General features: G+C 41.9%; 2 protein-coding genes across 3 annotated transcripts; both read left to right on the top strand.

The window, feature by feature from the left end:
- Positions 1–3,559: 3,559 nt before the first annotated feature.
- LOC110555479 (large ribosomal subunit protein uL22-like) lies at positions 3,560–4,216 on the top strand. The gene has a single exon (XM_060377147.1). It carries the CDS (start codon positions 3,622–3,624, stop codon positions 4,174–4,176), a length of 555 nt encoding a protein of 184 aa, XP_060233130.1. The 5' UTR covers positions 3,560–3,621; the 3' UTR covers positions 4,177–4,216.
- A 1,309-nt stretch (positions 4,217–5,525) lies between these two features.
- Lman1 (lectin, mannose binding 1) lies at positions 5,526–27,878 on the top strand. 2 transcript variants are annotated; one of them, XM_021648718.2, is made up of 14 exons: positions 5,526–5,802; positions 9,504–9,658; positions 9,739–9,846; positions 10,707–10,768; positions 11,556–11,655; positions 13,480–13,603; positions 14,536–14,594; positions 14,983–15,115; positions 16,620–16,813; positions 16,920–16,990; positions 21,324–21,474; positions 24,440–24,561; positions 24,828–24,890; positions 25,966–27,878. In XM_021648718.2, the coding sequence occupies exons 1-13, from the start codon at positions 5,556–5,558 to the stop codon at positions 24,862–24,864; spliced, it is 1,563 nt and encodes a 520-aa protein (XP_021504393.1). In that variant the 5' UTR covers positions 5,526–5,555; the 3' UTR covers positions 24,865–24,890; positions 25,966–27,878. The 2 variants fall into 2 exon arrangements, with proteins under 2 accessions (XP_021504393.1, XP_021504391.1); XM_021648716.2 differs by having other exon boundaries at positions 24,828–27,878.
- Positions 27,879–27,971: the final 93 nt, after the last annotated feature.

Here is a 27,971-nt window from a genome sequence, read left to right on the forward strand (position 1 = left end):
TTCCATCTCTCGTATTCTGTTGGTGAGACTTGCCTCTGAGGTTCCTATTCTAGTCCCTAAAATGGTTCATTTCAATTTTTCCATCAAGTTGGGTTTTCTTTATTGATTCCATTTCTACTTTATGTCTTGAACTGTTTTCTTCATTTCATCCCACTGTTTATTTGTGGTTTTATAGATTTCTTTGATTGGTTTATTCATTTCCTTTAAAAGGAACTCGAACATATTCATAAAGGCTATTTTAAAGTTCTTGTCTGGTACTTCAGCTATCTTGCACTTATCAAAGCCTCCTGAAGTAGAGTTGCTGGGCTATCGTGGAGACATAGTGTCCTGGCTGTTATTTTGTTTTTATGCTGGCTTCTTGCCATCTAGACAATTGTAGTTTGGGATTTGTCTTTGCTGGGTGAGTATTCCATTTCTTGGTTTCTGTTGCCTTTCCTGGTTCTTAGGAGAGGGTGGTGTCTCTGAATTGCCAGGTAGGGAATGTTTCTGAGATCATGCCAGGTGTGGCCACCAGTGTTGGGGATGAAGTATTTTTCTAGGTATTGAGTATTGACAGTAATGAGGATGGGCTAGAAGTGGAGAGTTGGGGGGTCCGGAAGACGAGAAAAACAGGGTGTTCCACCGGGATCTGCTTAGTTCTTTGGGAATGGGGGCAGAGAAGGAGGAACAAGAAGTCTGATACAGAGCTGAGTGTCACCTAGGAGACTGGCTTTGGAGGAGATAGTGAAGATCTGAAGATTACCTACCTGCTTCTCTAGAAAGTGTAATCAGTGGATTCCTGAGGAGGGCCAGCTGAAACTGGTGGCTAAGACAAAGGGATGATGTGGCAAAGATGTATGTAGATCTGAGTGCTCACTGGAGATGGGGAGAGAGAGGAAGGGGAGGTCACAGCAGGTAGTCAGCTGCAGAACTGGGGATGAGACTGGGGAAATGGATCTGGAGAGTAGGAGTGAGAGCGAAGGACTGAATAGAGCCTGCCTGCTTCCTTCCAGTAAGAGGGAATGTTTGCCTCTTAGGGTAAACCTGTTTGTGGCTGGTGAGGTTATGGACCATAGAGGAGAACATACCAATGGCACTTTCTATACCAGCATAATTTCTAACTAGATTTTAAATACCTATTTTTTTTATTTCCAAATACTTATTCATATGCACACAGATATGATAAGTGTGTCTCTCACCTCTCATCAAAGATGGAGACTATCACAGAAACCCATAACTGGTCAAAATACACAAAACAGATTGTGGGTTACCCAACTGCAAGTGATACATCTACAATGCAACCATTATACCCACAGCTCAGGTTATGTAACAGAAGAGGAGGTGCAAAGATTGTAAAACACAGAGGACTAGGATGTCTGCTGTGAGATTGTGACTTATTTTTAAAATTATTTTAATTTTATTTTATGTGCATTAGTGTAAAGGTGTCAGATCCCTTGGAATTGGCATTACAGGCAATTGTGAGCTGCTACGTGGGTACTGTGAATGGAACCCAGGTCCTTTGGAAGAGCAGACAGTGCTCTTAATCACTGATCCATCTCTACAGCCCCTAGACTGTGACTTCTATACATGAAAATCTCAACAAAGTGGTTGCCTAAACCAGACCCAGATAATGACACCTCCAGGCAACATTTCAATGCAGAGGAGGGAAACCTCATATGGTCCCAAGCCTAGATGAAGAGCTATGGCTTCTGAGAAAGGGAGAATCATTCTTTTTCAGCATCGAACCACCTTATAAGTTATCCCATCCCACGTAGTCGGCCCTAAATACACACACACATATGATCGACACTTAATGAACTCACCAGGTTATACAGACACATTTGTCTATATAGGTGAAATATAATAATAACATAAAGACGAGGTCAGTTATTTAAGGAAGGACACAGTGGTGTTGGAGGGGGGATGATGCAAATACAGTACTCATGTATGAAATTTTTAAAGAGAACATAAATAAGGACACAGTGGTGTTGGAGGGGGGAATGATGCAAATACAGTACTCATGTATGAAATTTTTAAAGAGAACATAAATAAAAGAACAGAAAGGACCAAGACTGGCCTCTCCAGTGCTAAAGAATGCGCCGAGGACTCACACGACTTGACAACATGGCTTATGCAACACTGCACTAAAGATGTAATCACTGGCGCAGTGATAAGCAAACTGACCATGGAACCAGAGTCCAAAAATACACTCATAAGTGCCTGTCACCTGGCATGTGACAGAAACCAGGCTGAAGACCAGTGAGGAAAGCAAGGCAAATTTTTATAAATGTTGCTGAGATGATTGAATATGCATGTAGAAAATACACCTCTCTCTCTATGGTAAATCAGCTTATAAAGAATGCAAGTTAGAACAGTAACACTCTCAAAAGAAGATGTCACTGTTATCTGGAAATAGGCAAAGATTTCCAAACATAACATAGAAAACTCTGACTAATTAAAGGCATGTGTGTGTGTGTATATGTCTATAAACTCATGTATATTGCCAATTAAAAGACAAAATTTGAGAAAATGTTCTGAAACAACACATATCCAAAATAAAGAACTTCTGGACATGAGCAAGACAGAGTCAGAAGCTTACATTCTAGAAGGATCTTGGTAGGAATGTCAGTTAAGTAAAACTGCTTTAAAAACTCTATAGAGTTGTGTCCCAGGAACTCTGCTTCTACAGATGTACAAGACAGGAATGTGTTCCTTTGCTCTTTCCTTTTAAAATGGAAAGCTGATTACATAAGATACATTTGCCATGGGCAATTCATTAGGCAGTGTTCTTAAGGCCTAGGCACTTTGTGTATATGTTTAATGACATTAAAAAATATAACAGCCTTACAGCACATAATTTGTGTTTTAGTCCTTGAAATTCTCAAATTATGGCTTGTGTTTCTTTTTTATTTTAATTTCTTTTCTTTTGCATGTAGGAATGTTTTGTCTGTATGTATGTATGATGTATGGTTCCCACAGAGGCCAGAAGAAACCATAGGGTCTCCTGGAACTGAAGTTACGGATGGTTGTGAATTGGGGGTTGCCATTTGAGCATCGGGAATTGAGCCCTGGTCCTCTGCAAAAGCAACAAGTGCTTTAAACTTTCATTGAGCCATCTCTTCAGCCCAACTTGCATCTTTTTTTTTTTTTTTTTTTTTTTTTTTGTACTTAGAATTCAGGTCTCTCATAGGTTGAAACCATTAACACTTGTTTAAAATATTCTTTATATTTATTGCCTGAGATAGAATGAGAAATTTTGGAACTAAAACCCATCTCTGTTTTCACTGTGTGACACTGGGCAAATTATTTGACTGTTTCATACATCCATTCGTACATTGTAACAGCAATACTGGTATTGTAACAATAGTGCCTACCTTAGATATAAAGGCGTCGGTGCAGCTCTGTCACACTGTAAGAACTCAGTGTTTGCCAGTTTTTATTAACCTTATGTTTGCTTAATAAATAGTTGCAGGCTACTGTGCAGATTTGAGCTATGGTTTGTAGAGATTAGAGAACTGAAAAGGGGGAAGATGTGGAGTTAAGATCCCAGAGCGCGGCGAGAGGTCGAGGTCTCATTCATGAATTCTCCCAGTAGCCCTCGCGCTTCCTCTTCCTGAAAGCGGCCAGAGGTGATCCTTGAAGATGGTTCGCTACTCTCTTGATCCAGAAAATCCTACGAAATCATGCAAATCAAGAGGTTCAAATCTTCGTGTTCACTTTAAGAACACCCGGGAAACTGCCCAGGCCATCAAGGGTATGCATATCCGAAAAGCCACCAAGTATCTGAAAAATGTCACTTTAAAGAAGCAGTGTGTGCCATTCCGGCGGTATAACGGTGGAGTCGGGAGGTGCACTCAGGCCAAACAGTGGGGCTGGACTCAAGGTCGGTGGCCAAAAAAGAGTGCTGAATTTTTGCTGCATATGCTTAAAAATGCAGAGAGTAATGCTGAATTTAAGGGTTTAGATGTAGATTCTCTAGTCATTGAACATATCCAGGTGAACAAGGCCCCTAAGATGCGCCGTCGAACTTACAGAGCTCATGGCCGGATTAACCCATACATGAGCTCCCCCTGCCACATTGAGATGATCCTCACTGAGAAGGAACAAATTGTTCCAAAGCCAGAAGAGGAGGTTGCACAGAAGAAAAAAATGTCTCAGAAGAAACTGAAGAAACAAAAGCTGATGGCACGGGAATAATAAATTCAGCATAAAATAAATGCAGATAAAAGTGAAAAAAAAAAGATCCCAGAGCGCCTAGGGCAAAGACCCCACAATCCAATGATGCACAGCTGTAGATCTTGTTACTGTTTTACCTAGGAGGGGAAGAAAGAAACATATTTCTCCAGTAGCTGAGAACTGTACTTACGTTTAAATGAGTAGGAAACCTTATATGTGGCTACATTCCCAGTGAAGGTTTGATTTGTGCTCTAGAAAGAGATTTACTACTAATGGCTAGGGAATCTGAAGAGGAGAAACTGGGAGGTCTAAATACATTGGACCTATCAAATATATTGGATCTATCTATCTATCTATCTATCTATCTATCTATCTATCCAAGCGATCATGCAGTCCTAAGGACAGTGTGCCATTGACAGGCCAGATGGACAAGAACTGTGTGTAAAATGAAACACAGATAATTTTGCTGTTTTTCAGGTTTGTTTGTTTTTTTTTTAATAATCATCATAAAACGAAACTAGATGACCGCGAATATACTACAATAAATACAGATTCTACAAAAACTTGAGGACCTGAGCTTAACACCAAGGACAGAACATACATAAACCTGTAAGGAGAGAACCTACCCCATAGTTGTCCTCTGACCTCCACATGTGTGCTATAGTGCATGATGTGTGTGCTTGGGCGCGCGCACACATCACATACAAACAAAATAGTAAAAATAAAATAAAATGCAACTTATTCGTTGACTCTGCCCATAGCATGTAAGCTTGCAACAAAACTACCCACTTTTATTTGAATGCACTGAGCTACGGTTTCTAATATTTGGAAAGCCTTTGGAATTACTTTTTTTGAGAAGTGAAAGCTGGTTCGACATAAACCCCTCGATTCAACCACCTAAAAGGTCCTAGGGCTCTTTTGAGATGTTCTCAGTAGGCTGAGACTGTTAGTATTTCTTGTCGGCTCTGGAAAGTTCACAAAATGAGAGCCAGCCACTGAATAATGAATGCCTTTATTCTAAATATAGTTTATTATGGGCTGGCTGAACAAGTCTCAGCACACAAGGTTTTCTAAGCCACAGAAATCCGCTACTCTAGGGCTTGAAGAAATTGGTAGTAGGGACATCTCGGTCCCTATCCCCACCCCCCACCCCAAGCTGCTGGACTTTTGAGCACTTGGGCCAGCTCCGCCCCCCACCCCCGGACTTGCCCCACCTCTCCTAGAGCCCCTCCCACAAATGCTCATTCCTTAGTGGCCTCCAGGAGAGAGGAGGCCAGGGGCGGGGCTCGTCCCTCGCCCGCGGGTCTCCCGGGCTCCACCAATCAGTGAGCGCCCTGTTGGCCATCCGCGGCTCCAGCGCCCCTCCCTCTCCCGCCGGCCTCTGCGTCCCAGAATCCAAGATGGCGGGGTCCTGGCGGAAGGGTCCCCGGGCTGGAGCGCGGTCGTTCTTCTGCGCCTTCTGCGCCCTGCTGCTGTCTTTAAGCCAGTTCGTCGGGAGCGACAGCGTGGGAGGCGACGCTGCGGCCCCCGGCACCTCGGGCAGCGCAGCCGACCTGCCACACCGCCGTTTCGAGTACAAGTACAGCTTTAAGGGGCCGCATCTGGTGCAGAGCGATGGGACCGTGCCCTTCTGGGCCCACGCGGGGAGTAAGCCAGGGCTGGGGCAGGGGCCGGGTTCCTTCCTTGCCTTCATCCCCTCGGTCCATCTCCCCAATGCCCTGCAGTGCCCTGCACGGCACATGCACTGGGGCAGGACTCCCCAGACAGCCCCCACTCCGGGTCCCACCAGCCCGCAGGTTCCCCGCGCGTTCCTGAGTCTTCTCACCCAGCTTGTCCGCCCACTTCCAGTCTTCTGTTCTTTAATCCTCATCGGTACTTTCTGTCTGATTCGGAGGTGTTTTGTTACTTTCTGCAGTTCCTTGCACTCAGTCCAACTTCTGGGTGTCATGTTTCCTTACACCCAGATGCCACGTCTCAAGGGTACACTTTACCTGGCCGTAGCAATTTGAGACCAGTTCCAACAGCGTCCTTCTGCTTGCTTGTTTTAGGGAGTTAGCAGTGGTCAGTGGTTAGGTTTGCACCTACCTTCCTGAGTGCTCCAAGAGAGCAGAGAGTCTTAAAATGTTGGCATTACGCGATAGAATTGCTTCTCAGTGACGGCGTGTGTGGTCTTTGAACTTTACACTATAAACATTATATTGGCGTCTTTAGTACAGGGTATATATGTTTATATATATATTATATTGGTTGTTTCCGAATATGGGACTAAGAATAGACTCATATCTTCTTTTTTAAGACACCTTAGAAAAATGAAATAATTTCTGCTTCAAGTTTTATTACTTAGACACAGATAACAGAACCATGACCGAGCACTGCCCCGGTGAAAAGAAAAGGTGTCTGCACTTAGTGCTGATGTGTCACTGCTGACCAAAGACTGTCAGTAGCACTTGTTGTTCCTTAAGCTCTTCAGGGGCTGTCAGATACTTGCCATTAAAGCAAGTAGTAAATAGCTTCTATTTTCGCGTATAACTAAGGGATCACTTATGGAAGGCTTTTCTGTAATGTTTGAGGTTGTCCAGAGACTGAAACAAAATGTTTCACATCTAGAAACTAATTGCTGAATAGAATGCACACTTCCAGGAAGGGCCATTTTCCTCAAATTAATGTGCAATTATCAGGTGTAAATTTCATTCAACTTAATGACCGAGTCATTATGTAGTTGAAGGAGAGTACAATTATGTTGTTACTCAGCCCATTTATTATAAGCCTTCTGGGCTTGTGTTATCATGATAGCATTGCTCCGAAAGCACAAAGATGATGAACATGACACCAACCACAGGTTTTCAGACCTACTGTTTCTGTTTTTCCTTTGGAAATGATGATGAATTGGTTGGCACCTCTTCACGTCAGTACGTCTCCATGGCCTGTCTCCTGTTCTCTATCTTTTCCATCACACTGGCACCAGCAAAATCAGAATGTTCATCAGCTACTGAAATTAGTTACCTTCACTCTCTTTTTACAGAGCCACAAGCAACAAATCTAGTCTACTGTGAAAAAGGTCCGAGTGAAGGGCTAAAGTTGTAGGTTGCTTGACCAGCATTCACTAAGTCCAGGGTGCAGCCCCTGGCACCCATAAACCAGGTGTAGTGGATCATGCTTGTAATCCTAGAAGATCAGAAGCTCAGGGTCATCCTTGGCTAAATTTCAGTCTGGGCTAAAGCTGGGGATTGGGAGGGGTGGGGTGTATTTAATGTACCTCAGTGCAAGTGTGTGTCAGGCTCACTGGTATGGGGGGCATGGGAATGCCTTGCTTTCATGGTTGCTGTAATTTTTAACCTTACTGTTCTATTAATGCTGTTGTTTATTTTCCTCCATTTTCATTTATTCTTGCAGCCCATTGTTTGAAACAAACAAACAACAAAACCACCACCAACAAAAAAAGCTAAAGAAACTTAAGCTTTAGTTTAAACACAGCCCATTACATTCAGCCTAATTAGGATCACACAGATAGTCTTTCTCTTTTATAAATCTTACATCCTTTTGTACTGTCAGCATATATCCTTAGGTTCATAAGGGCAAAAAATGATAATATTCTATAGCTGTTCATAACTCTTAGAGCCCTCACCTTCATTCTCCTATCCGAGCTGTGGTAGGCAGCCAGGACTTAATTGCCTGTATAGATACAACAAGTGTCACAGACAGATGAAGGTTCTTGGACAGTGGCCTCAAATCTTCTGGTGTCCAGAGCTTTTTTTGTAATGTTCAACCTCTAGCCTTTGAGTGTGTGAACCAGTGAATATGCTAAAGTATTTCAGCTTTCTTTTCCTACCTGTAAAGCAGTGTCAGTACACTTGTTTTATTTCCTAGCATAAATGTCAGAATGGTTACAATCTGAGAGAATATGTCTGAATTGTTCAGATTTAGGCTTTTTAGGTACCTTAATAATTAGCCTACAGTAAGAGGATTGAAGGATTTACAATAGTACCTTGTTTTATTATGTCTCGGTTTATCAAATTTTGCAGAGAATACGTTTGTTTGGTTTTCGTTTTCAGACTGAAGGTTTGTTCAGTTAGTGCTTCTTCAGTCCTCACAAATGCTCTTAGCAGTTTCAGTCAGTGGCACTGTTAGTTTTGTGTTGTTTTTTTTTTGTCTCTGAGGTCCTGGGAGTTCAGCATGGGGCCTGTGAGTGATAAGGCAAGTGCTCTTCACCGATTAATGTACCAGCTCCTTAATGTATTTTAAAGTTAAAGCCTGCTCATTGTTATTTTAGATATGATACTGTTATACACTCAGTGTATGGTATAATATAAATGTAACTTTTAGATGCACTGAAAAACCCCAAAAAGTTCTATGCCTTGCTGTGATGATTTGAAACTGAACCAGCAATATCCCCACGCTATGCCCATATAAACGTTTATATTCAATGACCTGTCTAAGATCCAGCAGTTATAAGTGACCAAACTTGGACTTGAGCCAGTTACGCTTTTGAGAGTCACTTGGTTTCTGAGGGAGTCCACCGTTGATAGAGAACCCCTTGTTAAATTAAAATTTGTTTGGCTTTCTTTCTGGGAAAATGTATAGATGCAGGATAGTTTAACATGACTTTGGAGTGTTTAGAGAAATCATCAGGCCTGGCCCTTTCATTTTACAGATGAGCATACGATGAGCCCAGTAGAGCAAGGAAATGATTTGTTCAGAGCGACAGCTGAACTAGGAACAGCTGAACTTGATCCCTATAGATGGGCTCGTGTCATAATGTTTTTCCTAAGTTTGGTAACTGGTAAAATAAGTTGTAGGCTTTTAGTATTGGGCATCTTTGGGAGGTATTAAATCAAATGAACAGTTTGCTGTTTTTCTTGAAGATTCATACATATTCTGATCAACATTTCACCTCCCCATCTCTTTCCAAGTCCTCCCTACCTTCTCACCCATTCAGCTCTAGACCTCTCTTTAGAAAACAAACGGGCAAAAGAAACAAACAAATAATTTTTAAAAGCACACATAGAAAACAACAACAACAACAAAAGAATCAGACATACACACAGTAACAAAATTCATAAAAACACAGCATCAGAAACCACATTATAGAAACAGAAGTTCTAAGTCTTAATCTCCTTCCTTGGCCTGTGGGATTTTTAATGCATGGGTGTAAGTCTCCAGATGTATTTCTCTGTTCAAAAGAAAATTTCAAAGTCTTAGCCATTAACATGAAGTTTTTCTAACAAAATTCTTATTACAATATGAAAATAAAACTTGACCTGTGTAGCTGTATGCAGCAGTTCAGAGGTATTGTATTGAATTCTGCATAATTGTAACTTAAAGCTTTTCTTTTCTGATTTCTACCATAGATGCTATTCCAAGTTCAGATCAAATTCGAATAGCACCATCATTAAAAAGCCAAAGAGGTTCAGTGTGGACAAAAACAAAAGCAGCCTTCGAGAACTGGGAGGTGGAAGTGACATTTCGAGTGACTGGAAGAGGTCGAATTGGAGCTGATGGCTTAGTATGATTATTTCTGTTACTTGATTGAGTATAGTTGGCAAAGACCACTGGCTCCTAACTGTTTCCTCTTACATTTTTCAGGCAATTTGGTATACAGAAAATCAAGGCTTGGATGGCCCTGTGTTTGGATCAGCTGATATGTGGAATGGTGTTGGAGTATTTTTTGATTCTTTTGACAATGATGGAAAGGTATGTTTATTGCTAGCCATTTTTCATCTTAGTGTATTTTCAGGCACAGTTAGGCTGTGAGAAGGTGGCTCACTTGACACCTTAACTTTAATAGTAGAGAACTCAGTGGATAGTCTGAGCATGGTGATCAGTCTTGGTAGCAGAGACGGTACCAACAAAAAGTTTTGTCGACATGATATTATGCACACTCATTTGCAGGCATGGTGGAGACCTAGCTCTGTGGACCTGTCAGTAATTCACAGCCCGTATCTGCTCAGTAACTGAAAAATCAGCATGAGTCTTTAGATGTGGGCAGTGAAACTCACATCTGTGGAAGCTGTGGCAGAACTCAAGGGCTTGGCTGTCACTGTCATGCTGGAATCGCCTATGTCAGTCAGTTCTTAGGCCAGTTGTCCTAATGATGTGGTAAAAACAATTAAAAACAAAATTTACTTAATATGTTGAAAATATTAACTTGAGGCTTGAAGCTTTAAGATTGATGATCTTCTTTTTAGTTGTTTATTGATTTTTCAGAAGTTAATATTAGTACTTTAAAGAACTTTTAATAACTCCTTGGATGCTTAGGCCATATTATTTCAAAAATTTAAGAGCCCTAGAATCTTAGCAGTATGAGATTTCATAGCAAAAAGAGAATGATGAAGGGCTGGAGAGATGGCTCAGTGGTTAAGAGCACTGCCTGCTCTCTCAAAGGACCCGGGTTCAATTTCCAGCACCCCCATGGCAGCTCACAACTGTTTGTAACTCCAATTGCAAGGGATCTGACACCCTCACACCAATGCACATAAAATAAATTTTTTTTAAAAAAATGGTGAATTTATTGACAGCAGATATTAAAATAAATATATCTTCTTTATTTTTAGAAAAATAATCCTGCTATAGTAGTTGTAGGCAACAATGGACAAATTAATTATGACCATCAAAAGTAAGTGTGATTTTTGCATTATTTCTTATTTCAATTTCCTTTTGGAAACCTCATGAAATAATACTGCTTCAGATTTCAGCATTCTGCAAATGAAATAAGTTAATTCATTTTCTTGAGCTGTTGTATGCCAACCAGGTTAAAAGGTATACTCTCCTTTGTGTCTTGATGTTCCTTCTGTGAGCCACACTTTCCATGTTCATTGAAAGAAATCTTTCAAGAATATATTTAGCTTTCAGCAAACTAATGAGTACACAGTCTGTGCCACTGTTTTCCAATATCAATGTCACGTTAAGGCTGTCGGTGAGTTACAAAGCTTCTAGGTAGTGAGAGTAAGCAAACTGCTTCACCCGTCTGGCTTCACTCTTTCCTGCCTTGGTGATCTTGCAGTTCTCATAGCCCTGGTGGAGTGGTTTAAAATAGAGGTGCCTGGGCTAGTTCTTTAGATTCAGCTTCAGCCGGCTTGGATGGAATTTATAGACTTGCAACTTTCAAAACTCCATGAGGGGTTGGGGATATAGCTCAGTAATAGAGCACTTGCCTAGCACGTGAGACTGTAGGTTCGGTTCCCACCACCACAAAAAAATAATAATAAAAAATAAAGCTCCCCGGAGTGATTTGGATACTTTTTTCATCCCACACATAATAGCATGTCCTCCCTCCCTTCAGCGTGGTGATGTTGGCCTTCCTTTCAGTGATTCCCAGAGTTCTGACAGGAAGACCCTTGCTGTCCTTTGATTGACACGACTGTCATAAGCTTCATTGTAACTTGATGTTTTTGAATCTACAGTGATGGCGCCACTCAGGCTTTAGCGAGTTGTCAGAGGGACTTCCGTAACAAACCCTATCCTGTCCGGGCAAAGATTACCTATTACCAGAAAACGCTGACAGTAAGTGGCAGTGATCAAATAAGGAACATTCTAGTACGGCTTTTCTTCTGAATTCTTAGATGTGGGTTTTCAGACATCTTTATGCATTGCCTTAAGACAGCATTCCCATGCTGTGACCCTTAAATACAGTTTTTCATGCTGTGGTGACCCGCAACCAGAAAATTAGTTTGTGCTACTTCATAACTGTAGTCTTGGCTACTGTTATGAATCTTAATGTGAATACCTGCTATGCAGGATATCTGATATTTTATGACCCCTGTGAAAGGGTCATTTGCCTCTCAAAGGGGTCATGACTTACAGGTTGAGAACCACTTCTAAGAGACTGACTGTTAATGTGTCACCTGGTATGTATTATCTTCTGTAGTGCAGTTGGGCCAGTAGATTTCTGTTGGTCAGAGGAAACTTAAGCACCCAGCTTGAAGATACTGTAGATGCATGTCCAAGGCTCCAGGATCCATATATGAGGAAGACAAAGGCCATTCTCCCTGAAGAGTTTATAGACCGTAGAGGAAGCACATAACGTCACCATACCGTGTGGGCTATGGCACTGCAGGAAGGAATTGTGAGCTTGGAACCTGGACCCTGAAAAGTGACCCTGGAAGGGGTTCTTAGTTGAGATGTGCCTCAAAGCAGGGAATAGGAAATGTGTGCATGTTCCAGGCGTAAAAAGCAGACACGGCCTTGAAGAAACTGAACATTTGAGAGAGCAAGTAGTTTGCTGTAGCATGAAGATAGAGGACATTTCGGAAGTGGTGGAAAGGCTAACAATAGCCATTCCTTAGAGCAGCTTTTGAGAGAGCTGGCATTCTCAGCAGGAAGCGAAATGATAGTATTTGCAATTTTAACAAGTGGCTTAGGCCCAAGAGTAAGTCTTACAGTAATGTGATAGGAACAAAAAGTGAGATGATTCAGGCTCTTTGTCCCTTAAAGTGCCAAACCTGGCACTTTGTACTTTAAATGCAGCTTTTCAAACATCTCTGAGAGATACATCTTTCCATTTGCAACACAGAGAAATTGAATGTGGGAGATTTTAAGTAACTTGGACAGAACTGCAGTTTAAACCCATCTTCATCGTTTCTGCAGGGCTCCATTTACTGCTGACCTGAGGTGACAGATGCCAACGGAGGGTAGAGAAGAGATTAGCAACACTTACCTGTCACATTTGCTAACCTAGGATAGTCCAGAGCAGTTATATTCCTGCTGTGTGATGTATTCAGAATGGTCATGGCTCTTAAGGATTTGCAAGAAAGGAGCTTGCTTCACTGTAGAAAGATTCTTAACCTGTCAGCATTTTTTCTTTTTGTGCCTTTAACACATAATGGCTTAAAAAAAAAAATTAAGTGAACTGCCTTACTGTTTAATGATGGCTAGTACGCGAGTTTATTTTAAATTACCCTTTATAGGGCTGGGGAGATGGCTTGGTGGATAAAGAACTTGCCATGCAAGCGTGAAGGCCAAAGTCCAGGTCCCAGAACCTACCCAAAAGCTGAGAAAATGTGGCCACATGGAATCCCAACACTCAAGGGCAGGGCAAGGTGGACAGCTAGTGTAAGGAATTACTGAGCTCTGGGATCAGTTGAGAGACCCTGCCTCAATAAATAAACTGGAAAGTGATTGAGAAAAATACCCAGTGTGAGTTCAGCTTGAGATCTCCATATACTCACACACATGCAAACATGCATACACGAACACACGTAATATCCATAAACAAAAAGAATTACAACAGTAGAAGGAAGCAAGAGTGAATATTATTAATCACAAAATGCTAAAATTTATTTTTAAATATCTGTTATAAGAATCTACAACTTGAGTATGTCTTTCTAGGTCATGATCAATAATGGCTTTACACCAGATAAAAATGATTATGAATTTTGTGCCAAAGTGGAAAATATGATTATCCCCAAACAGGGGCATTTTGGGATATCTGCTGCAACAGGAGGTCTTGCAGGTAAATCTTGCCATATTTTCGTATTGACAGCCTGTGAATGAAGCTTGCTGCTGATGGTACATTTGGGATATGTAGACCCGATTCCATCCCACTCTGACATCTCTTTGGAGTCTTCCCATGGTTGGTTCTACCAGTCTGGCTGTATTGGAGCTGCATGGATGCATGTGAATTGCAGCATTCATTTGGGTGCATTTTGTAGTGGCGGAGACATCTTTAAAGTTGAGGATATAAAAAGTTAATTGCCAAGTATTGTATGACCCTTGAAAGTTGCTCTGTCCATATACAAATGAATTTGGAAGCCTGAAGAAATATTATTTGGGGGCAAAGTTTAAATGAAAATCATTGTTATGATTTTCCACGTGTTACTCCACACCAATGCTGCTTTGTATTCATATGGCACATTACCATTTTAAATACTTCCAAAACTACAGATTGTTCTAAATGACCCAAGCAAAGAAGCAGGAGATCTGTATCCCCATTTTTTTTTTGAGGTGTTGCTAAGTCCAGGTGCAGACCATTTCTCAGGTTCACCCAGTCTCCTTAGTTCCCGCCACTAGCTGGAATCCACTTGATATTAATTTGCCTTTACGTGGTTTAGATAAAATAGAAGTATGATTGTCATCCAGTTGAGAGAAGCAAGTATGAAAGGCCAGAGCTGATATGTACCAAAGGAAAGGTATTAGAAATGGGTGAACAGGGGTATTCATGATCAGAACAGGACATCATCCATGAATGAGCCTGGGAAGGTGGAGCACGTTCCTTTAGATGCTGTCTGTTAGCTCACCTAGAACACTGATGCAGGTGCTATGAAGGGTGAAGGGTTTCGAGTAGTTCTGACATCAGTCTTTCATACGTAATAAATACCTGCCAAGTGAATTCTCAGCTGTGAGCAACTGGTTACAGCATCCCGGAATCTGTTTTTAAACTTGTAGATGACCACGACGTTCTCTCCTTCCTGACCTTCCAACTAACTGAGCCTGGAAGAGAGCCAGTGAGTATAAACCTTTTCCCCAAACAGTCAATTTTCTGTTTTCAGTGGTGTTAGGCCAGCTGTAGATGTTGAGAATACCGACTTCAGTCTGGGTCTTGTTTCAGTCACTGCCATTGGTCTTGTTGCCTCCTTGGCACAGCAGGTTTGCTTAGTGCTCATCTCTTGATGCTGTACCTGTTAAGTGAGATGTGTGCTTATAGTAAATGCTCATTAAATGGTAGCAGTTACTATGGGTTTTGATGCTATCATTAAAACCAAGAACAAATTAGCTGTAATTTAAGTAAGAGACAGTCTTAGAATTAGCAATGGACTAGTGAGCGTGAGAAGTAAGGACACCAAGATGTCTCTCCTGTTCCCTGTCTTATGACCTATGCTTCCTCTGAACAAGCCTACGCCAGAGAAAGACATTTCAGAAAAAGAAAAGGAAAAGTATCAAGAGGAGTTTGAACACTTCCAGCAAGAACTGGACAAGAAGAAGGAGGAATTCCAGAAGGGCCACCCTGACCTCCAGGGACAGCCCGGTAAGTTAATAGCCAGGGTTGTGGCTCTGTGGAGGACACTGGGGTTTGCACTGCCCGCCTCATCTCTGCTCACTGACCAGCACACTCAGTAACTGATGGAAACGGTGGAAAAGCAAATCTTGGCTCCTTTCAGGTCTGGGAGTATGGCTTGTGAGGTGTGAACGAGGGACACCATGGTGTTGGGGGTGAACGCGAGCCACTGTGTGGGAACTTGGTGAGGATGGCATTGGTGCACCCACCTCTGCGTTCTCTAAACTAAACAAACGAAGGACAAAAGACAGTGCTGCTCTCATGGGGAGGGCTAAATGAAACATCCAAGGTCGCTCTCCTTTCAGGATTCACAGTCCCCTTTATTAAAAAGTTTCGATGGTTTTATGGATATGTTGGAATTATACATTAGAAGCATCTTGGAATTACATTACCCCACTGCCCTGTGTTCTCTTTGTTTCCCTGTGAACCCCTTCTTTCCAAGTAGAGGCCATACATTGAAAAAAATGACACCCTCTTCCTCAGCACCAAGTCAGGCTTCTCTGGAATGGGCAGGGCCTCATGGAACCTTCCGTTATCCAAGATGGAATGCTGAAAGGCCCAGTCTTGTAGAGCCGCTACGTACTCACAATTGCAGTAGCTGTGTTGTTTGAACGGTAGTATTTCTGGCAGTCCTTCCCATATTCCTGCTCTCACAGTCTCTCTGTCCCCTCTATTATATTCTTTAGACCTTCGGGCCAGTGACATATGTATCTTGTTTAGGACTGTCAAAGCTATTATGAGCTTAAAGTGAAGTGATACCTACCTTTCAAACTTTCTACTGAGAACCCTGGACCTCAGTGGTGGGGAAATGTTAAGTGGCAGCTTAAGCCAGAGAAATTGAGACTTTATGTGTTGTTACATTGTCAAAAATGTAAGGCAGGGAGGCCAAACGGACTGATTGCTTAGCATCCTCTAGTTTTCTACAGGTTGTTCCCTGTTGGCTTGGGTGATAGAGACTGCACTTGATGAAGCTTATGTCAAGCATTTGAACACTATGGTAACAGTTCTCACAGTGATGAGTGGTTCAGTAACATCATGCAATTTGTGACCATACCTTGAAGCTGCTTGTAGTGAGTGTATAGAGAGCAGTCGGTTGTTGGTAATCGCGGGTGCCCGCCTAAACATCACCACACCAGTGCACGGAATATTCTCTCACCTCAGAAAGTTCTCTGATGCCGTAAACCCAGTCTCCACATAGCCCAGCACTGTTTTAATCTCTGGTACTCCAGATTAGTTCTCTTTTGTCAAGTCATACAGGACATATAAAACAGAAATTACTTAAAGTGGAAAAGTTCAGATCTGATTTACCAAAACCATACTTCAGTCATGACTGAACTGTCTGCAGGTGTACGGTTTGCAGATTTGTACCCTGTGTTGGTAATGCTCTGGTTTTGTTATTTGTCAACACTTGGTCCGTTGCAGTATTTCAAAGCCACAGATGTGTAGAGAATGGTACCTTGTGGTTGCTTTTCAGCGGATGACATCTTTGAGAGCGTAGGTGATCGAGAGCTGAGACAAGTCTTTGAAGGACAGAATCGTATTCACCTGGAGATCAAGCAGCTTAACCGGCAGCTCGATATGATCCTTGATGAACAGAGGAGATATGTCTCATCCCTGACCGAGGAGATCTCCAGGAGAGGAACAGGGACCTCGGTGCAGCCTGGGCAGGTACGTGCTCAGACACAGCGCTGCAACCAGCGGAGAGTCAGAACAGCACTGTGCTCTGCGTGACCAGAGTGATGCTAAGCTGCCCACTCATCCTGTTTCCCTCCAGGTCTCCCAACAGGAACTGGATAGTGTAGTGAAGACCCAGCATGAGATTTTGAGACACGTGAATGAGATGAAGTAAGTATGCACGGTCATGTTCCAGTGGTCTGTATCCTTGTCCTAATGAAGCTTGTGTGCCTGCTCTTCCCTGTAAGTGCTCTTCAGGACAGCAACCTGCACCTCCTAGGTCATGTTAGGAATAAAGGAATATATGTGCAAATTGCAAGCATCTAAATTTTGAAAATCATTATAAGCTGAAAAAAGGGAAAAAAAATGCTGTAGCAACTTGAAACCAGGTGTGTATCTTTGGAAATTGTAGAAAGAGCGTAGAGTGACAGGTCACAACTCTATGAGAAATACTGGGGGCGGAAGGACATTTGCTGTGGCAGCACTGGAAAGCAGACACGCTTACTCAGGACCTTCTTTTTAATGCCATCTTCTGCCCTAGGACAGACTGGCAAGAAAGTCGGGATAGAAAGGAGATACTGGTCTTTGGATGATAAATTTCTAATGAGGGTGGCTAACTTATAGCCAACATTCTCAATGTCTGTGACAGGAAAAATAATCCGTGTGTGTTTTTATAAGCTAATGCTTTAGCGTTCCCACCCGGTATAACCCTTGATAGAGGAGAACATCAAGGTGAGGTTTTAAGGACCAAACACCTACACAGAAACCAGTTAAACAGAATAAAAAGCTGAGAGGACTTGGCTGACAACTGGAGATTTGTATTTTGCTCCTTGACATTTAAGAAACATTTTTTGTTGTTAATTCACAATTCCCAAGTGAATACTTGTCCTATTCAAATCAAATGAATAGATTTCTTTTAGAGGTCGACTGGGTTGTACAACAGTATTTTTTTATTTTGATACAATGCTTTAAACGATTTACTTGTTTATGTATATGGGTGGTTTTGCATATACATATATCTAGATCATGTGCATACAGTGCTCTTGGAGGCCGGAACAGAGTGTCAGATTCCATGGAACTGCAGTTAGAGGTGGTTGTGAGCTGGCATGTGGGTGCTAGGAATGAAGCCATCTTGAAAAGCAGCTGGTGCTTAGTGCTCTGAACCACTCAGCCCCCTCTCAAGCCTCTTATTTTCATACGATTTTAAACTTCAGAAGGTATAAAAATGGTATAATGGTTCTGTGCATCTTTCATCTATCTGTTGATATTTTACGTAACCACAATATAATTGTGAGAACCAGCAAATTAACATTTATACTATATGACCAACCAAACAAATGACCTAGGTGGGCCCTCCACCTCTGGGGAGCTGTGGTACACACATGCACACACACGCGCACACACACACATATGTGTTACCCCTCTTTCAGACCTGCCTCCTCATTCTTCTCTCATCTTCCCATCTGATCAGTATTGGGGCGTGAGAGGCCGGGACTTGTTAGGGCAAGCCCTCTTCCATTGAGCTGTATTTCCAGCCTTTCCATTGATGTCTGACCCTTTCTATCTGCCCTCATAGGCAGCAGATCCATTCTTATTGGGTTTGTTTGTATTCTTGTTTCTTCTTCGTTTTCTTACATCGTCTTCTAGAAGGACCATATTCTAGGTGTCTTACTTAACCTGTCTCACTCCCCAGTAGTTCTAGCACAACTTAAGTTTGGGTGGTGGTTGGGAAAGCCAGGCTTTGGGCTGCATTGTCCACAAAAGCACTTCCTCAGATATGTATCAACTCTTCCACTCTCCCTGTGCAGCAGTACCAAACACAAAAATTGAGCCCAAATTTAAGCTTTAGAAAATGTGAAGAGGAAATACCTGCCTTTCCTGGGGATGATGGTTGCCTTTACGGGTTTCTTCATGTTGTCCGGAAATCATTGAAGGTTTTTAGCAGCACGCAGTTCAACCTTTTCTGTAGCATTCTTACCTCTCCCTACAGGGTCAGCTCAGAACTCTTTGCTGACATATTTCACACTTGTTCTTTGGTTCCTCTATTTCCACCATTCCCTTTGCTGCTTTTCTTTCCATTGTCCTTTAAAGGGTGTTAATGCCCAGGGTCTGTCTGACCTCCTCTCGTGTCACTGCTCCTTAAACCAAGGCTATTCCGCCATCTTAGACCCTTCCCAAACACTGGGCACTCAGGCTGCTGAGCTCAGTGCATCTTCCTGTGTGAACTCTGGCTGTGCCTGCGGGGCATTGCCCTCCCAGCAGATTGGTCTCAGTGGGGCAGCAATGGCGCTGCTTTCACAGTTCTTCCTAGAAACTGCCTTGTACTGTGTCCTATACTGTTGGCAGAATCACAGGCAAGTGAACGAGTGGATAGGAATCTATGAAGAGACACCATCTTTGTATATTAAAAACCTATTCCATGGTCATTTTTGTGATTCTGACAAGCAATAATGTTAAATGTGCATTTAAAGTTACACTATCCTGGATAGTCTTATATGTGTTTTGGATATATTAAACTGTAATCCTCAACTGAAGTTTTAAGGGGAAAACTTAGGTACTCATGCCATTAAGATGAATTGTATTTGGTTTCTGACTGAGAAAGCCCTGGGTATCAAGTTTAAGTGTTAAGTTTTCACCACTTGTTCGAGTCAGGTAGAACTTCTGTATTTAACACCCAATGTGATGTAACTGTTACAGTTTCCTCTTCTTTTCTTCCACTGTAGTTTCTACTTTTTACACTAAAATTAGCACAGAGGCAGTAAGAGAAAACTTTGTTGATTCATCTAAATTGAGCCACTGTTGTTGAAGGTACTGATAAAAAGTCAAGGTGTGACGTCCTTTCGTGGAGCCACACTAGTCCACGTGCCCACACCAATGGGAAGGCCTGGCGTCGGGGCGTTCTGGCAGGAAAGGATCCGGGAAAGTCATGTTGAGAAAGGGTGTTATTTGGTCCATAGATACGAGGCAAGGGTCATGTCAAGAAAGAGCATTACACAGACAGGCCTATAGTTGAAGCATATTTTCAGGGAATGGAAAGGGCTAAGACAGATGAAAGAATAGGAGGAGATAAAATCAGAAAGATGGTAGAGACTCTTAGTGTTTTATCTCCCTTGGGAAATTACCAACTTGAAGACATTTCATATTGTCAGTGGTGATCACATGACTCACTATTTATAAAGTACCTTCAATATCAGCAGGCAGGTTTGTCCCTTTATATGAACAAATCTGTTATATTTCCCCTATGATTAGAGTGCTTCTTGTTTCTTACTGTCATGCCATCACTCACACCCACAGGGTTTAGGCTGTGCCTCCTTAAATTGGAACAGTGGAGTTCTGTCTTGGACAGAGCATCTGTCCTAAAGTCACTATGTAAGACTACATAGAGTCAGGGAACTGCCACCCATTCCTTCAGACGTCAGCAGACAGTGCTGCTTCATTAGCTTCCTGTTGCTATTCTGGTCGTGCACCTGAGGGCCATCTGATAAGAGCACAGGGAAATAGAGGCTCAGTTCATTAGTGCCAGGAGCCCCTAAGACCCAGAGCCTCTGATTTGTCAGAGGTACTCAGAGGACTCAGAAAGCTGCCGTATTCCTGGCTGTGGTTTGTTACAATAAAAAGAAACAGTCATCAAAGAAAGGTGGCAGGGACATCTAGGGGCTCCCTCTGTCCCACCCAGCAGCACCCAGTGCACACAGCCCCCAGCACACACAGCTTGATGTCAAGTCTTTACTTCACCAAGATTTGGAAGTGATAAATATGCATCAAAAACTATACTACAGATTTTTAATTTTTTTTTTCCTGTGCTATGGTATGGTTATGGGTGTGGTATTGCAACAGAAGGCAGCAGTATTCCTCAAATCCCAGTCAGCCATTCAGTTATGAGGGTCGACAAGCAAAGCTCTACCACACTGTGTTGTTGAGCCAAGGTGTTCTATGGGCAAGATGTTAAATGTGTTTTTCATTTAGTTTCTAATAGGTTTATCTGGACATGAGAGCCCACAAGTCAAGGGTCACTCTCCAAATAGTGTGGGAAGCTTACCCAGGCTTTGTTGTCTTGAATTTTTACTAGAGATCATTCACATAGGTCAGTCCTTTGAGGTTCCAGGTGAATAAAACAGGCACTGCCGCACTGCAGTGTTTGTGTGGACAAATCAACCAGCGACTCAGGCCATCTGCTATGAGCTAGCGCTATGTCAGCTCCAGCCTCATTCTCCTCTCCCTTCCCTTCCCTCCCCTCCTGTCCCCTCTTTTCGGGCAGGGTCTCACTCTAGTGCATCTGGGCTTGAATTCCCAGTCCTCTGGCCTCAGCCTCCAAGAATGGAGATTGTGGGTATATGCCACTGTCTGTCTTCTGTTATTTTGTGTATTTTGCTAGATGTTTTTGTTTTTTAAATGATCTGATGTGTTGAACTTAAAAAGGTATAGCCATTTGAAACTTGTAAGTGGAAACAAAACAAACAAAAAACCAAAAGCCTTGTGATTTCAAAGGGATTCTTCTGTCCAGGAACTCCATGAGTGAAACAGTCCGGCTGGTCAGCGGCATACAGCACCCGGGCTCAGCAGGCGTCTACGAGACCACTCAGCACTTCATGGACATCAAGGAGCACCTGCACGTGGTGAAGAGAGACATCGATAGCCTCGCGCAGCGCAGCATGGTAACGTGGCTCCCTGTAGCGTAGGCCTCAGCAGTGCGCATGCTCATTCCTCGCTGTCCGTCAGCCCATCTGCGCTTGTCGTTATTCGCTGAGCAGAGGCAAGCAGTGAGGGCTTTACATTACCAGAAAATGAAAATATTTGTATTCCCATTTTAAAAACTTGTTTGACAATTTACATGTGAACATAAGGTGGGTTTTTTTATTAATTTAAAATAGATTTTTTTTTCAGTACAACATATTCTGATTATGGCCTTCCCTCCCCTAACTCCTCCAAGATGCTTCATTTGGTGACAAGCATTGTCCAGTTGAGGCTCCATCTCCCCAGTTATTTGGTGACCCATTTTAGATGGCCTTTGTATTTGCTTGTATTTTAGGAAGCGCCCACTGATTCAGGCTCCCATACAGCTCCTCAAATGGCCCTCAGCTTTAGCTGTCTCTCCTCATTTTTCTTTCCCCTCTAACTCCTTTCCTTCCCTCCCCATTTTTTCCTGCTGGTCCAGTCCCCCTCCCCACACCCAGCCAGAACTGTCTACTGTTTCCTCTTCCTAATTCGACCCAATCCTCTCGCTAACTTCCTTTCTCTGTAACCTCTGACTATCTGAATTGTAGCCTCTGAGGAAGGACTTAACAGTGAGCATCACAGATAGGCGAGTGCACACCTTGTCTGTCTCCCATTTACCTGTGAATTTCATGTTGAGTGACAACCTTATCTTGTTCCTGATTTTAGTGGAAATGCTTTGAGTTTCTTTCCATTTAAGTTGATACTGGCTGTGGGCTTGCTAGAAACTTTTTTACTATGTTGAAATATGTCTCTTGTGTCTCTAGAACTTGGAGACTTTCATCATGAAAGGAGTGTTAAGTTTGTTAATGGCCTTTTATGCGTCTGATGAGATGATCATGTTGTTTTTGTTAATCATATCATTTCATTCCCCTGTTTGTGTTTTCACAGAATTCACTAGTGGATTTATTCAGATCTTCTTTAAGGACCTCAAACAAATTCTTAATAGCCATTTTGAAGTCCTTCTTGCATTTCTTAGGGTCACAACAGTAGGTTGCCAGGCTCTAGTGGAAACATATTATCCTGGATGTTACTGTGTTTTTATGCTGGTGTCTAGGCATCTGGGCTTGGGATGATTGTGATTCTAGGTGTTGTCTTTGTTGGGTGAGTTTTCTGGTCCTTGGTTTCTGTTGCCCTCTCTGGTTCTTAGAAGTTGTGGTAGCTGTGCATTGTCTGGTAAGCAGTGCGTCTGGGTCCCTGGCAGATGTGGGCCATTGGGTGTCCTGGGTAGACTTGTTTCTACGTGTTGGGAGTTGACATGCAGGAAAGAGGATAATGTAGAAGAGGTGGAGCTGAGAGGAAGGACAGGAAGAAGGAACGCTGAGTTTGCTAAGAGGATCTTTGGGGGAAGAGAAGAAAGACTAGCAAGTGACCTGCTGTGGTGCTGGAGGGCAGGACAGAGAGTGAAGATTGCCTTCCTCATTCCCTGGCAGGCATGGTCAGTGACTTTCCAGGGAGAGAGAAACTAAGCTGTTGGCCAGTGAGACAAAGGGATTGCATGCAGGAGGAAAGGCTGTAGGTGAAGATCTGAACATAAGACCCATTCCCCACTGCTCCTACCTTTCACCCTCCTCATTCCATATACTCTACTCTACTTAATGCTGCTTTATGTGCATGAGGCCACCCACGGGAGCATTGGCAGCCCCTCAGGGTCCCCATCCCTAAGGAAAACTGACTCTCCCTCCCCAAGTCAGCTGGGGTAGGATTTAGTTAACCCTTCCCCCTTTAGTGCTGGGATTTTAGCTGCTTAATTTTGTGTACTTTTGTGAGTTTGTGTTTTTTAAAAAGTGTGTTTCTTTGGCATATTGTCTCCCAATGTTCTGGTCTGAAATTTTCTTGCTGTTTTGTCACTATTTCATATTAGTTAGGTTTTATGAAATTAAATAGAGTTAAATAAGATTGTATTGAGTGCTTTTCTCACTCAGCTAGAGGCCTTGTTCACGTCAATAGTTGGTCCTAGTCAAGATTAGAAGAAGCAGAAGACCCAAGCCCTTGAATGTTATATTTCTATCAGCAATAAATGACATTAACATGACTTTCTCAAGGTTTTAGTAAGGGAAAACACTTTAGTCTTCAACTTCTACACTTGTTGCCATTATATTTTAACACTGCCTTTCTTTACTGTTTGTATGTACATGCCTTGAATCATTTTGGCAAATCTTCCTTATTAGTTTTCCTATTGGCCCTGCTTTTTCATCCAAATAATGTTTTAGTTTTGTTTGAAGATACTTTCTCTCTTTGTTGCAATGGCCAGCTTGTTACTGTGGGTGAATTTGTCCCAAAAACTATGCTTCATAGAAGCAGCTGTATTGAGAACAACTAATTTTAGAAGCCATTACATCTGGATGACATCTTTGTCCCTGATAATTAATTAGTTCCTAAAAATATCCTCTCTTGTGGAGATCAGAAGATAGACAGTTTTCCAAAGTTAGTCAGGTTTAATGTGAGATTGCAAAGGATGTGCCAGGAAACAAAATTCTGTTTAAGTAGTTTGTTGGTAAGTACCATGGAATTATTGTATGAACTGGACGATTATTAAGCATGAAGTCTGTGCTGTTAATTATTTTGCCAATATAGAAATTGTGCCCCGGGAAGCATCCAGGGTAGTGGGAGTCTGTGGGAACCCCAGTCTCTAGAACCTTGAAGGGCGTTGATGTCATCATTTGTAGTGAAGTTGGGAGGTAGGTGGCACCAGGGTGATGACAAGGGGGAACCTTCTTATGTCGGATCCTCTTTGAAAGAAAAATAATTTTTAAAAGATAGTAGAAGTTAAATAGGTAGAAAATACTTAGTGGAATGGGGGGGGAAGCTTGTTTCTAACGGACTGTGAGTTCTATAAAATTCCACATTTATGTCTTTCCAGACCATTAATTTGACAAATTATAATACAGGTTCTTTGCTTTACAGTCATCTAATGAAAAGCCAAAATGCCCAGAACTACCACCGTTTCCATCATGTTTATCCACAGTCCACTTTGTGATATTTGTAGTGGTGCAGACAGTGCTGTTCATTGGCTATATCATGTACAGGTGAGTCTCTCGATAACACTGACCCAACATGTTTCTAGAGGAAATGCTTTGTGGTGTTAAATAGGTCTTTAGTGCAGCTTTCGTTAACACAGACAATTCACTGCAAAGCAAACTGGGTTTGCTGTTACGTGGTGTGCGTGTTTAGAGTGGGTTCATCTCAGTATCATTTTCTACTTCGGGGGCAGTGATAGTTTAATTTAAACAATCCCATTTCTTTCCCAAGTTAAGTGTATAGAGCATCTGTTAGTTTTTCTTTTCTTTTATAGGACTCAGCAAGAAGCAGCTGCCAAAAAATTCTTTTGACCTTCATTTTCCTATATGTACATCATGTATGTATGTGCAAATGTTGTCTTTTTGAGGGGATTTAGTATTTAAATTGCTTCATAGTCTAAGTTATTAAATTTTGTATAAAGTAACTCTTGAGAACATTCATTTTTCATAAAAATAAATGTTAAAGACAACCACATTTTGTTCATAGTACTACATGTCTTTAAACTTCAGAGAGTGTCTGGTAGGCAGGGGGCAGCCACTGCAGAGGGCATTACCTTCTACATCTCTGGCATTGGAGGTTTCTTCATTTATCTAAACATACCTGCCCTTTTTCCACAGAATATGAGGTCTAAACAAGAGCACCCTATTCTTGCGTGTTCAGTAACCAGTCATTTTTAGGCGTGAGCATTTTCTAATAAAGGAGTGGGTTCTACAGTCCTTTAGCCCCAGCACAGCTCCCTCTAGGATCAGTGACTGGTCTGAGAGCTTTAAACTAGATGCCAGGCATTTGAGCACTTGCTGAAATGTTTCCCCTCTGTTTTCAATGTGGATCCACTTTTAAAGAAAATTTTGGTGGAAAACTAATAACTACTTTTTCCCTACGTCATTTAACTGAGAACATTCCTATGATGATTTTTAGTGGGTATTTTGCCTGCTAGTGTGTTCATTCATGATGGCCACTGTTTTGAATATCTTTGTTCCAATAATGTCAGTTTGATATTACAGTAATAATTTGTATGCTCTTAATTTGTGAAATTTATTTCTTCTATGTTGTCAGACATGTAGTTTAGTTCCAACTGCATGTTCTGCCCCTGTTTTAAATTCAGAAGATTTACCAATACCTTCTGGTTTACATTACTCTTTGTAACCCAAGATTTAGGACTTGCAAACTCTTCTGCCACAGAGGGCTGTGGCAGAAGCAGCTTCAAGCTATTTGGAAGCAAATTGGTAAAGTAAATACTTAACTGTTTCTCCTTTAAATGCTAGAAATAAGGATGTTGTGAAGTGTCCATTTGTGAATTAACCAGGAAGCACTAGGCTGGAAAGAGATTCTGTCAGTACACAGTTATTTGTAGGTGTCTGAGAAACCACCTGTGACATTTTAAAGTGCAGATTTCACTTTTCTTTCCACAGCTGGGCTAGACTTTCGCTGGCTTCAAGACAGCTTACCTCTTATTAAAGTAATGGTCTCGTTTGCTATGGGATCCAGAACAACACTGTTTAATAAGATACGCTACTAGATTGTCCTAAGCCTTCGTAAGTTTCCTCTCAGATGTCATTTGCAGATTGGGCTAACCTAAAATCTCTATAAAGACTTTATGAAGAGCACTCTGCGTTGTGACTACCTAACTCAGACCGTGCGTGTGGTGTTGCCGTGCATTTTATGCTGGCCTTTATCCTAGAAATGTCACAGTGACTCCACAAAGCTCATGGCAGCATAAAGTGTTTCTTCCTTTACCTTCTGTAAAGTTAGCGTTTTGAAACTCATGTTCCAATAGTGTCATCTTCCAGAACTTACTTCAGAAGAATGTCAAATTGTAGACTGCGCATCTTGGAAAATCTTGAGATAAAAGGCTGCCAAAGCCAGTATTACAGAGCCCAGAGTCATGTGTGCCTGGACATTAAAGGAATCCCAGATCTGGGCAGTGTACATTTGTAGGCTCAAGTCCGAGGGAAGTGCACTGATCATTCCTAATGTGACTGTAGCAGGGGCAGGGATCTTTCTACTTGTTAACTGCTTAAAAATCACATATCTGTCTGTATTTGTTTTTCCTCAAAATCATTAAATCTAAATAGCTCACTTCTGAGCAAAACCTTGCTCTGTGGAAAACTATCACTGCCGGAACTCCTCAATCTCTGTAGTGTCTTGTGTAATTGGAATAACTCACTTCTCACACCAGCAAGTATTTTACAGGTGCCTTGGATTAAAACAAAATTTATTTTAAAACTTTAATGTAAGTCATTATTTATGATACCACTTTTAAAAGAAATCTCAATTATGTACTTGCTGTAAAGGCTTGTGTAATAGGCTCTGTGCATTCTAATTATTTGAATGCTTCATTTAGTTTAAAACTTCACCATGAAGTCACAAACAATAACCAGTGTTTTATCACTATTGAAGGCACACCGGTTTTTTTCAGAGTATGGCCCATGGACCAACCATTCAGTTCATGGAATACTTATTAAGAATACAGATCCCAAGGCCCCATTCCAGTCCATCTACATCACAACTCAGGTGGGGCTTCAGAGTGTCCATTCCACAGACACCACAGACATAGCACACTGAGAACCACTAGAACGAGGAGTTGGGGAAAGTGTTTGACGGGTGTTTGTTTTGTGGGCTCAGAGCTGAGCTGTGCCCATTTTCACTGTTATTGGGGTCAGCATCTGTGCTGGTCCTTCTCTTCATCTTAGCGTTCATTTTGCTAAAACTCTCCGTTCATTAGCAACTACAAACTAAGTCCAGGCCGTTGGCTGACCTCTTGGCACTTAGTGGTGATGCTGAAACCTGCAGAATCATCTCTGGCTCGTGGCAGAGCATAACAGAGCCCAGTGTGGAGCCCGCCTGCAAAGCTGTTACCTTCCTCACAGTCACCTTCTCGTCCCAGACAGCTGCACGTGTTGGTAACCGGAGCAAAGTGGAAAAGACTTGAATAAGGGGTTGCTTACCTGTGCCTTGCAGAGAATTCGTCTCTGTAAAGAACATTACCGCTGTGGTTACTGGGGTCTGATCCTCTCAGTGCCCACATGCTGGTTGGAGGAAGGCAATGAACAAATTAGTCATTGGGAATTTTGAATTTGTAAGATTTAGGGTGAGGTCAGCTCTTAAAACTTTTTAAATCTGTGTGTTGCCCATTTTAATATATTTCTTTTATGATGTTAAAGTTTAAAAGGGTTTTCTATCCACTGTCAATTTCAATTATATAACATTTTGTCAAGGTTTTTTTTTGTTTGTTTTGTTTTCCTTTTCTGATTGTTACTTGATGCTAGCTGGAATTCAAGAAATGTCAATGACCTTATTCAAATAAAAGAAATATTTTAGTAAATTGGCTTCTTCCTTCATTGATCTGCTGTTGTGACTTAAGTAGCTATCTGGATCCTGTTTCCCCAGTTACTCACAGAGCAGCTTTAAGAGAAGG

Source organism: Meriones unguiculatus, chromosome 2, assembly GCF_030254825.1.
Source record: "Meriones unguiculatus strain TT.TT164.6M chromosome 2, Bangor_MerUng_6.1, whole genome shotgun sequence".
NCBI classification, from domain to species: Eukaryota; Metazoa; Chordata; class Mammalia; order Rodentia; family Muridae; genus Meriones; species Meriones unguiculatus.

Excerpts from the sequence above, each read along its gene's own strand:
- Lman1 (XM_021648716.2), top strand. The coding sequence starts at position 5,556 with ATGGCGGGGTCCTGGCGGAAGGGTCCCCGGGCTGGAGCGCGGTCGTTC. Across the intron at positions 13,604-14,535 it reads TGCAACAGGAGGTCTTGCAG|ATGACCACGACGTTCTCTCC; the intron begins GTAAATCTTGCC and ends TTAAACTTGTAG. Across the intron at positions 24,562-24,827 it reads ATTGGCTATATCATGTACAG|GACTCAGCAAGAAGCAGCTG; the intron begins GTGAGTCTCTCG and ends TTTCTTTTATAG.
- LOC110555479 (XM_060377147.1), top strand. The coding sequence starts at position 3,622 with ATGGTTCGCTACTCTCTTGATCCAGAAAATCCTACGAAATCATGCAAA.